General features: G+C 42.6%; 1 protein-coding gene across 1 annotated transcript in view; it reads right to left on the bottom strand.

Moving 5' to 3' along the window:
- LRP1B (LDL receptor related protein 1B) overlaps positions 1-483 on the bottom strand; it is a 641,138-nt gene extending 640,655 nt beyond the window's left edge. Inside the window, exon 1 of the mRNA XM_063161579.1 lies at positions 327-483. Coding sequence (XP_063017649.1) covers positions 327-408 — 82 coding nt within the window. The 5' untranslated portion in view covers positions 409-483. The remainder of the gene's footprint in view (positions 1-326) is intronic.
- Between the last annotated feature and the right edge of the window lie 11,756 nt (positions 484-12,239).

Raw genomic sequence — 12,239 nt, 5'->3', positions numbered from 1 at the left:
CGCCGGTTCCAGCGGCTCGGATCGCACCCCGAGGTTCGTGCTCGGTGAGGCCATGGGGACCACTGGGGATATCATCCCGCTCCTCGCTCCCGTGTATTCGCCGCCGCCAAGGTTCGCCCCCAGCCCGGCGCAGCGCGCCCGCAATCCAGGCGTGCGGGAGCGCGGGGATGGAGCGCAGGGACGGAGCGCGGGGACGGAGCGCAGTGAGGGGCGCGCTCCGCGGCCGCGCCCGTCCGCGCAAGGCGCAAGGGAGCAAAACTTCCCGAGCAGAGGCGGCGGAAAGTTCCGCGGCTCCGCACCCCGCCGCGGACGCGGACGCGCCTTACCTCCGCGGGCTGCCGCTGCCAGCGCCTCGGCGACGGGCGGTAATCCCCAGAGCGTCGCCAGGGCCAGGAGGAGCGCGGACATCGCGGCGGGCGCGTGCGGGAGCAGAGGCTGAGCAGCCGAGCCTGTTGTGCCGCGGGCGCGGAGCGGCAGAGCCTTGTGCGGGCGGGGAGGCGCGGCGGCACCGGCGGCACTTGGCGGAGCGCGGAGCGCGGCTGGGCTCGCCGCACGCAGCGAGCGGGCAGCGCGGGGCGCCGGCGGCCGGCAGCGCCGCGCTCCGCCCCGCACCGCCCCGCGCACCGCCCCGCGCCGCCCCTCACGGCTCCGCGCGCCGCCCCGCGGGGCCCCGCGCGCCGCTCGCTCGCGCCGCCCGCTTCCCCCCCAACAGTCGTCGTCCTCCCCCCGCCGCACGCGCGTGCCGGAGGCGCGAAGCCGCCTCAAGGGAGGCGCCCCTCAGCCCCTCAGGCCGCCCCGCGTGGGAACGGCGGTGCGCTCTGAAATTTGAAGGCTTGTTAAGGCTTTTTTTTTTAATAATTCGCAAAGGCGAGTGAGGCTGAGGGAAAGGAGTGAGTTAGCAAAAAGAAAAAAAGATATATATATATATATATATATATTAAAAATAAAAAGAAGCCGCCTCAAGGGAGGCGCCCCTCAGCCCCTGGCCCACCCGCCTCGCGTGGGAACGGCGATGCGCTCTGAAATTTGAGGGCTTATTTCAGCCTTTTTTTTTTGTTTATAATTCGCAAAGGCGATTGAGGCTGAGAGAGGAGGATTGAGTTAGCTAAAAGAAAAAAGATAAATATATATAAAAAAAAATAGACACCCCACAAGCGCTTTTTCCGTGTGAAGCTGAGGGATGGCGATGATGAGGGAAGAGGGTGCGCGCCGCCTCCGGCTGTGAACGCGAAGCCGTCGTACAAAGATGCCCAGGTATATTTCGCTTTGGTTAATGACGCTCCACGGAATCGCAGGATGTTTTGTGGTAAACACCAAAGCAGGATGTTTTGTGATAAACACTAAAGCAGGATGTTTTGTGGTAAACACTAAAGCCCATCCATTCCCAGCCCTTCGCCAAGGGCAGGGACACCTTCCAGTAGACCAGGTGGCTCCAAGCCTCGGCAAACCTGCCCGTGAACATGGTTTTGTTTTTAAGTAATTCACAGACAATGAAGGTGGGGATCACGCTACTTTAACAACACAACCAATGACCGCTCAATCTTCTCTAAGTGTTCTTTTTTTGTCTTTAGGTAAGTCTCAGTTCACAGTCGATACTGCCTGTTTAGACTTTATGTAGGAGTATTACCTTGAAATGGCCCTATACCAAAACTAGTTTATCGCGTCTTCACACATTTGTTTTCTTTTTGTAAAAAAAAACAGACCCTTTAAAAGGTGAAAGGTGATAAAGCTTCTACATCCTCCTCAGATATTAGTTTTCTCCAAAGACAGCCGGGTGCTAATACTGATGGCTGAGACCTTCACATTCCAAGGGTAAAGCACCAGCTCTTTCACCTTCACGTTTATATCCACAGCACAGAACTTAAATACCTTTTATATGAAGCACTGCGGCCAAGAGGCCTCCAGGACCAGACAGACCAAGCAATGCTGAAGGACAGAAAAGTACACAACGTGGTATATCAAATATTTCATTATATCTGTTGAACTGGGGGAAGTTCAGTTGCCCAAGAACTGAAGAGCCCAGTCTGGATCCCAGAGTCGCCTCTGAGGTCAAGGACTGTCAGGACTCACAGAGGGTTACAGGTTTGCTTGTTGACAGCAAAGGATTTACAGCCCAAGGGGAAAATCCAGTTGGATCAAATTCTGCATTCATCTACTGCCTTTAAAGCTGTGTAATTCACCTACAGTCAATTAGTATTTATACAGCCATAACTGAGCAGAATTATGGATCCCAGAGTAGAAAACCTTTGCTAATACAGAAACAGGTCTGAATAAAGATGAAAAAATCTGGCAGTGTCCGTGGTCTTGGAAATCGGTTGCTTTTATAACCAAAATGAAGTCATGCTGAATGTCACACTGGAACATCATTCCAGCGGGTCTATGGAAGGGATTGCTCTGTGTCCTGCCTCAAACCCCCCAAGCCATCACCATACGGCTCTTAGGCGTTAATTGCGGCTTTATTTGAGCAACCTATTTCATTTCAGATATGAAAATGTGCAGACGCTGGAGCAAAGTGAGAAAAATGTGTGAAGGAAAACAGGGAATTCCAAGTTTTAAGGAACTCCTCATTAAATCAGTGACATTTCCCCGTGCCAGGACTGTCACATGGTGTAAAGACACACATATTCACAGCGAGCACGCTGTCCCGGCATCCTCAGGATGTGGAGCTGTCTTTGCAGAATCGCCTTCCTTCATCTTGGCTTCTCGCATCTTCTGCAAAATTTTCAAGGTCTGCAGGGTTGCAAGTGGTGATGCTTTTCCCCCAAACATTATTATCTGTTAATTGGCGTGCTGCCCTTTCGTAGCTCCTCACAAAAACGCCTCAGCTAAAATCCTGCTTTTCTACTGTCTAATTTGCTCCTTTTCATTCTTATTCCTTACTTGTTTAACAACAGTCCTCACTACTCTCCGTGAATAATTTCCTTTAATGATACGGTGCCATTTAGTGCCCATTTTAAATATTAGCATTTATGAGAGACTTTGAAGAACTGATTGATCTTGCTTTCAATACTGCTGATCACATATGCACATAAGCTTATTAAAATATTTAAATTATATTTGTAATAAAAGTCAATGGCCTCCTTGTTTACAGGACATAAAGTTTTGATATGGAGTAGGCAGTGAGAATTATGACTTAAAACACAATTACTGATAAGTAATTATTTTTCAAATTGCCTAAAAATGTAACTTGCTTTAAGATAACACCATGAGGCGAGAATTCTCATAGAAGTCTCATTTTTAAAATACAGGCTGTTGAATAAATAAAAGTTGACCTTTGATAAATCATTCCCCTCAGCCTCATTTCCATTAAACATCAATTGCTATGAAGTGTTGGAAGGATGGTGCATCTCTATGTGATGGAATGGTATGACCTCAAGAGTACAGTAAAAATACACACAAGTAGCTGCCACTCTCATCTCTCCTTTCCACATCCAAAAAAGGCTGCACCAAGAACTGTATGAAAGTTTTAATGTATATATTCTATGAATAAAAAAAAAAAGTTTGCTGAAATATTTGCTGAAATAATATTCAAGGCAGTATCTATACATGTATTATAATTCAGATGCTCCAAGCCATCACCTGCTGGATGACAGGCGTTTTAGCCTCAGACTTGAGAAAAAGAGGGGAATGGCAATGTTAGCTGGAAGCAGTTTCTGCATTCCCAGCCTTGCTGTGCTGTTTGAATGCACACAGCTGTGTTCAGATTTCTGTGTGGTGTCTGAATGTCGAGACACGCAGGACCAGAGCAGGTACACAGCTCAGGAACCAGTCTGGCTTGTCAAATATTTATTGAAGTCTTCACTCAGTCCCACTTGAAAAATCCAAATCAGAAGCACTGGAGAGTTACACAGAGAGCAGATACAGTGGAGAGCTACAGAAAAGAATCCAGGGAATCTCTTTTCATTGCTACAGCCAAAAAAAGGAAGTGAATTGCATAGGAGACTTGACTGAAATACTTGTCAGAGTTAAATTCAAAGTTAAAACTGCTGTTAGAGATCTGTTCACACTTAGGGTACTTTATAACTTCTTCCTCGTAATCAGAGTTATTAACACTGACAAGTTAAATAAATTAATTCATCAAGCTATAGAATATTATGAAATCTCTTATTTAGATAAATTAAACAAAGTAGAACCAATCATTCATACTTGCTGGTATAATCCAGCACAGGAATATTAATTATCACCAGAAGGTAATTCGGCATTAGTCATTATAAAAATGCCTGGACTGCATCACTGAGACCTGGGTTGTGCTCTTGTTTATTGTGTACCAGCCACAGCCTTGAGTGGTTGTGTGGGTGGGCAGGAATGGTGGCATCAGTGCCTGCTGTGCCAGGGGCAGTGGGGACAAAGGTTGCTGGCTGGTGTGCAGCCCTTTGCAGAGCATCCCAGTGCCTGGCCTGGTTGCCAGGGGATGGTGCTGGCAGCCAGACCAAAGGCTCTCGGGTGCCCTGCCCTGTCCCACCACACAGAGAAAAGTTGCCAGGCAGCAGCTGACACAGGAGCAGAAAGAAGGGAGAAAGTATTTGAGAGGATCGAAAAGAGAAGAAAGACCAAAGATTAAAAACAGAACAAAAAAACTCACCCTATCTGAATTCAGAGGGTTGCATTACATGCCATCCCTGCTGGAGAAAACATCCCTGAAGGAATTTTTCATTACTGCACTGCAACGTTGGTTTCATTATTAAAGACTTTCTGAATGTGCATCTCCAACAGCTGCAGGAAAAGTTCTCCATGTGTGAGCTGTAATGTGGATATTTGCATACCAAGTGTCATGGATGGAAATTGCTGCCTGGCATTTCAGATGATTTGGCCTGGCTTTAATACATAAATCGGGAGGTATTAAAAGCCACATAAAACCAGACCAGTGTGAAGACCCTGCCTCACAAGTGCAACAATAAATGAGACAAAGAAAAAGGCAAAGTCCTAAACCTGGAAACCATGACCTTGATCTGCACTAAACTCCATCTTCCAGCTATTGTAAAGAAATCCTGACTCTTCTTCTTGCAAAACTCTTGAGAAGTGGTGCTGGCCCACACCAGGGGAAATGCAGTGAGCTGATGCAGCTCTGCTAAAGGACAGCTCAACGCCAGCTTGTGGTACCCAGACATCTGCTCAGGACAAGTGACATTTTGCAGTTAACTGGACATGCTTTAGCGAAGGCATAAATGGGAAATCTTAATGCTGATTGCAAGGTTTGATTCTCGTAAAAATAGCCTCATAAAAGTTATTAGAACAGAAAAGAACTCATCACCTCTCAAGTCTGTTTAAAGGACAATTTTGAGACACATGCACAAAAAAAGTATTTCTTTCAAAAGAAACTTCCAAATCATTCTATTACCCAATAAATTAAGATGTTTATATAAAACAGGCCAAATTCCTTACCCACCATCCTGCACGCACATGCAGGGAGAGATGAAATTTATTTCCAATGAGTGGAGTAGAAAGTCTTTGTCCAAAAACATAATGTTCACAGTCACTGCTCAGAAAAAGTATGAGAAGCAGAAAAAAATATAAAAAGATCTGGTTCCATCTGTTTCAAACTCACATTGTAAAATTTGTGACCAGACCATGTTGCAACTTAACCAGTTCAAGGTACTTCCTTCATCAGCTTATCACAAAATAAATATGCTACATAGCTCTGAATAACTAACATTGCCTTTGTTTAATATAATGTGATTTTCTGAGATGGTGGATGTCCAAATTGAATCTCCCAAATACCCATGAACATGTGCTTAATCATGAATCTGCTCTACATCTTTAGTCCTGAAGGTCCAGTTACTGAAATTGTTGAGATTTGGACAACTAAGTGTGTCTCCAGTAGGACCAAGAGGTAGCAGAGACAGCCAGTCCTACCATTAGTAATTTAGGATTTACTTAATAATTTATGGCATTCACACAACACCTACTCAAAAACCCACATGAATATTGCCAAAGGAGAGAACTCATCTTTTTTTCTTTCCCTCCCCCTTTTTAAATTAGATCTCAATGCAACTTATTTATGAAATTTTCAATTTCATCATGCAAGAGTTGTGAAGTAAAATGTACAGCTTTATCTACCTCTTTTATTTTCCTAAACACAGCATCAGGAATAACCTACTAGGATCTTTCTTAGTGATGGCAAATGAATAAAATAATAATAATAATGCATAATGCATAATGTCTTTGACAGCAGTCATTATCCATTTCCACAATCTCCTATTATGTTCCCATATCTTACTGCTCTCAAAGATCATATATTTGCCATTTGCCAGAAGCACAGAAGGAATATCTAAAAAAAAAGGGAATTTTTTTAAGACTTACACCTGGTGGTGCTGAAATTGGAGATACTTGTGTTGTAAATGAATGCTATTTGACAAATATCAATTGTGTATTTCCAGTCGTGCAGCATGAGAAGAAAAGATGATATACCACAGAATAGGGGTGTCTCTCTTGACAAACCTGGGGAGCTCATGGTTGTTTGGCATGCCCAGGAAACACATTTCTCCTTATGCAATAAAATCAACTGTAGTTGATATATTTATTATTAAAAAATTACAGTTGCCACTCTCTGTTGTACATTGGCTCTTCACGCCAAAATGATCCCAGCTTGAAGCAAGGCAGTGATGATGCCTCACATTTGTATTTTAGGTGGGAAGAGCCCTCCCTTTGCACTCCAAGCCTACCTCCACAATACTCAATTCAGCAGCCTTAGAAACTCAGAACATTTTCCCTTCATGAGAAACCTTAGACACTCACATTACTGAAGGAGCCTGTAGGAACACTTTCCTTCTGGCACAATATTTTTCTGCAGAGAAGTGGAATTTTACTATTTGGATGAAGTTGAGCCCCGTGGCTGGTGGTGCATCAGCCCAGGCTCTGTCCCACCCCTACTGCAGCAGCATCAGCACTGCCTGGCCAGGCACGAGAGCTTCTGTGCATGACTGTTTGCTATCCAAACTTCCTTTAACTTTCCCTCTAGGAGAAATTAGTGCTATTTACCAGTCTGAGATGTTTGGAAAATTATCCTGCTGACAGCTATTATAGTGACTTTTTACTCTCTTCCTCCAAAATGTATCAGAATGAAAACTTACGAGTCTGCACCACAGCGTTTCAAAGGCTAAACGAGCCTCCCCCCGACTACAAAGCAAATTATTGTGTGACGGCAGCCAGGTGCCAGAGCAGGGTTTTCATTCTGGTTTTGGGCTAAATCTGATTAATCATAAAACAGATCAAATAAAAGAACATCTGGTACAAGATTTTTGCCATCAGATAAAGGCTTTACGGTGGCGGTCCAAATGACTGCTGTGGCAAACAGCCACCACTACAACAGTAGGCAAAATTTTCCTTCATGGAGAAAAAAAAAAAATCAAAACAATTTGCATAAATAATTGTTTCACTCCATAAAGTCAAGAGTAGAGCATGCAAATGCCATTAAAGTTTAAAACAACCCCAAAAACTCGGTAGGCGAACAATAATTGTCTCTACTATTGAAACATCATGTAAAAGGTACCTTGTTTAGAATTTAAAAATGCAGACGAGCTCCACAGTCTGCACGATGCTCTTACGCTTTTAGCATAATCAGGCTCTGAATGTCATTTAAATGCACCTTTTAATATAATTTTTTCTTTCATCGGGGAATAGTAAGGCTGTGACAAAAAGCGGTTTAGTTTATTTTCCTCACTTTTGTTCCTTTTATAAAACGTAATGGTAAAATGTGCCCCAGGGTCTGCCCCATCCCGGCGCGGACGATCTGAGAAGTTTGGGAGGAGAGGGATCTGTTTGCAGTCCTTGAGTGCCCCCCATAGGCTGCTGCTCAAATCATCGCTTTAAACTAGACTCAAACCCAAAAATTTTTCCATTTTGTGGGAAAAGGAGCATAAAATCTTAAAATCGAAGTCGTCCCCCCCGCAATAAAATTCTAGATCACAAAAGAACATTACAGTGGTTTACACAACTGTTGAGTCAGTCACTATTTGCATTGTATTTTATTTTTTGAGTAGTCTGTGTTTGGTAGGGTTAAGGGTTCAGATAATTCTAAACATAATTTATTTCAATGTGGCCATTCAAATTGGAAAAAAATAATAGAAATAGCGTATTTTAAAAAGCATGATAATTAGTTTCCTAACAGAATTAACAATAATTCAAATTTTTATGGGAATAAAAACTGCAAAAAGCATACTCTAACTTGAAATGATATAGTTCTCAAAATAAGATACCTTATATAAATTCATAAATTCTATTAGAAATGTTTTTAAAAGCTAATTATAATGAATACTTTAGAAGCAGGACTTTTAAACTTCTGTAAATATTCCCTCTTTTTATAATTGACACTAAAATATGTTGTTCTTTTATCTGTGGTTGATGTTAAAGAAAACCTCACACTTTGTAGATAAAGAAACTTCCCAGATATGACCTTGGCAAGGTCAGATCCCTCCTTGTCACATACCCACCCTCCTTTGGAGCATCTCATGTCTGCACAAATGCACTTAGGGAGCATGAAGAAGGAAAGTGGTGGAAAAGGAAGGAAAGGAAACTATTGAGAGAAAAAAAATAACTAGGACATAAAAAAAATTCTGTGGGTGCAGTCATTGAATAATATGTTAGAAGGTGATTCAGAATGGAACATAAACCCTCTGAGGGGTTAATTCCCCCAGGCTTATCTGGCTAATGCTGTTAGGGAAGCACAGCTTTTACTCTCATGTCTGTAGATGGAATAACAATGAAACACAGAAATTGCTACATGGAGGAGAGGGAGAGCTGAAAATGAGAAACAAAAGTGAATGATGCAGAGGGAAAATCCAAATTCAACTTCTAAACAAAGATCACATTCATCTTTATTTATCTCTTCCTTGTAACAGGAGCAGGTAGATCTGCTACCAGTGCAAGTGCACAAATCAGAACAACGCTGCTCTGTACATTGAATTTAATCCCTGAGCTAAAACTGCAGAGTAACTGCTCCCATGGAATGACTTTGACTCTCCTGGGTGTGAAGTCCAGCTCATTTGCTGTTACTCTTCTCTCACAGGAGAGACTTCAGCTCACGTGCAAGTGGCTGATGCAGTGGGACACTCAGCAGCCTGTTTCTCCTCCCAGGCTCTGCAGTGCACACTGAGTTGGTCTGGAAGAAGTTTCTTTAAACCAGTTGCTAGACAGATCTTGACTGACAATAGTTTTGCAGTCACTGCCTGAGCTTTTAGAAGGATTCCTCTGAAAAATATGATTCTGATTCAAAATACTGATTTATTCCCTTTCCCTTCTCTCTGTCTCCTCTAAAGGATGGGTATCCCCCTCCTCTGGCCAGGACGCTTCTTTACCTGGAATGAGGATACAGGTAGTGCTGGAGGGGGAAAAGAGAGGAGCAGAGAGACAGAAGACCTTTATGTTGAACCAGCTCTGTGTTTTGGTGATCCTGGTTAAGGTGGGAACTCACTTCAAAAACCTGAGCAGCTCTTTCATGGCTGTGTGCTACCTTGCCCATCTAAAGGGGGAGCCGAGCAAGCTGTGCACTCATGCAGAAATGAAAGGGCACTGGATATTAGGTAATACCCAATGACAGTTACACGTGCAAAAATCTTCAAGGGCTTCAACATCTTTTTGAATACAAGCACAGCAGCAAAAGAGAGCAAATGATGTCAAAACACACGTGGATGTCTGTGGGTGTGAGGGACCTGGCCTGAGGTCATTTTCAGCTCTAATCATGAGTATATGAATATAAACCTCTTCTCCAGTCCTTTTCTCTTGATAGCAACATACAGTTCTCTGCACATGTAGAAAATGGGGCTAAGCTCCTCTTCTCCAGGTGAGAGGGACACAGTTCAGCATCTGCCTGTACCTTTGCAAAGGACTTTCAAGGATACTGTCATATAAATCTGAAAGGAAACTTGCAGCAGGATGAGAGAAGAAATTTCTTCATGGATAAATAGCTAGGTGATTAGAAAAAAGGGGTAGCAGTAAAATATTATTATTTTCTCAGTGAGGAAAATGGAAGGCAATCCAGGAGTCCCTAAGGATATTTCTGCAGCATCACATGCAAGTCAAGAAGACATCTCTTACATTTCTTACGTTGGGGTTTACACTGTCCTAATACATGCAGAAACCTTGTGTAAACCAGTAACCTGGTGCCCTTCCTCTGAATGAGAATGCAGGGGATTGAAGAATGAGGAAATGGTACAGGGAGCAACAAAAGACAGAAAGGGAAACCCAAGAAATGTGCGGAAGAGAAAGTCACTGGCAACTGGGCCAGTTGGGAATTGTGGTCCTGAAGGAAACATTCTCCAGCTGATCTGAAAAGCTTATTCAAATTTAAAAAAAAAATATTTTAAAAAAAGGAAAGGAGAGGCAGGAATGGGAATGAATTATCTGATGGAAAAGTTGTTAAATACCATTGGTCCTCAGGAGAATTACTGAATGAAGGGGTCCTGCAACTTTCAAAATCAGACCTTATTTACCTCTTTTCTGTCTTTTTCTTTGCAGCAAAATACACCCTGAAGCTGGCACTTAGCCAATACTTTCAGATTATGAAAAAAACTTAAACTAGCAGATTCCTCCCATTAACTGGTTCTGAACACTATATTTAAAGGGTAGAAATGTCTGCCAAAGAAATCCAGAACAAACAACAAAAAACCCAAGACACAAGGGACCGTACTTATGTCTTTCCTCAAAGTAAACAAAAGTATCTCTGCGAACACATAAACTAGGAAGGAGAAAGAAACATTTAACAATATTAAACACACTTTGATAGAAAGCTTAATTCCTTCTTTCTGAAAAAAAATCAACAAGGGTAATGCTGTAGCAGGACACGTGGCTGGGATTATTTGAAATGAAGGCAGGAAGATCTTGTAGTGCCCTATGGCAATCCATCTGGGGAAGATTTCAAAAATACTCAACACTTACTTTAATATAGTCTGTCCCAAAGGCAAAACTATTTGCTTTTCACAAGGATTTTTATGAGCTACATCTTAAAAGTAATCACTGGCAGAGATAATTTATTGTTAGCCAGGGAGGATATTGAAAGGCAGGGGAGCTATTAATCATCTATGCAGATATGGGTGAGATGCTGGCCCTATGGAAGTCAATAGTAAAATTCCCATTGACATCTGTGAAGCTGGGCTATTACTCTCCATGCTGGAGGTTTAAGTGTTTGCTCTGTCTATTAGGTCAAGTTTCTCATTCGCATAATTTTCTGATTTATAGAGTTACGCCGGGGTTTGACCGAGGGAATATCTCCAGTTTGCTGGAATAAATGTTTTTCTGCAGGAGGACTGCTTCAATATTTATAATAGGAATTGTTTCTGTGATACAAGGTGCAAGCATGCTGTAAACATCTGGGTGTAGAGGTGTAGTCAATCAGAATTGTGAGGAGGCTGTGGCTGTGTTGAGTGAGACATTGTCACACTTTTCTCTTGGCAAGTCCATTGGTGTTTAATTTTGCTTTCACTGGGAAAAGTTCACAATGGAGCTGTGAAGTACAACACACCAACAGCAAGTCCAATAAACAATCCCAGAAATATCTACACTCAAAATGATTTCATACAATTACCAGTTTCCTTGAGCATAATCCATGCCTTTTCTGCAAAGTGGGGATATGAACCCCAAGAGTTAACTCTGCATAAAAAAGAAAACAAACGCCAGAAAAAACACACAGCTTCAAACAAAGCTCTTCCCTTTTCTGTTGGAGACGGTGATATGTTTCATAGCAGATCACTTGGTGACACTATGCCACTTAGATGTCATGATCAACACACTCTCAGTCCTGCTCAATATTTAGATTCTTTGTGAAATGTGTTGTCGATGCTTCATAAAGCTCCATCTCCTCTGCAGCCATAAAGGGTGTGATCAAATTATTTCTACCTGCTTGTAGACAAAGTGCTCTGGAGGCATCATTTTTAGTCTCAGCCCATGGGAACAGAAGTGATTAAACAATTGCTGTTTAAAAATAGCACCACACATCACCAGCAGTCCATCGCAGAGTCAGCTGTAAACCAGCAGCAGCAGAGATGTTTGTTTTTACCCTCTTCTGGGCTGTCGTTTCAGACAAAATATTCTCTTTCTCCAAATTGATTTGTTCTGAAAGCCCAAGTATATTTGTTTTCCTGAGCAAATCCTTATGATTAATAATAGTAGGTGAGAGTTATTCTGTGTGCTTTATTTTAATGAATAAAACCCAAATCACAGGGAGGTTTGTGTTCAAACAAGGCTGGAACAAAATTCAGTGAGAGATTTTTGCTCTTCATGTGTCTTTTCTTTGGTGTTCAGGATTC

This window comes from Melospiza melodia, chromosome 8 (genome assembly GCF_035770615.1).
Source record: "Melospiza melodia melodia isolate bMelMel2 chromosome 8, bMelMel2.pri, whole genome shotgun sequence".
NCBI lineage: Eukaryota > Metazoa > Chordata > Aves > Passeriformes > Passerellidae > Melospiza > Melospiza melodia.
This window is presented reverse-complemented; position numbering and strand designations above follow the sequence as displayed.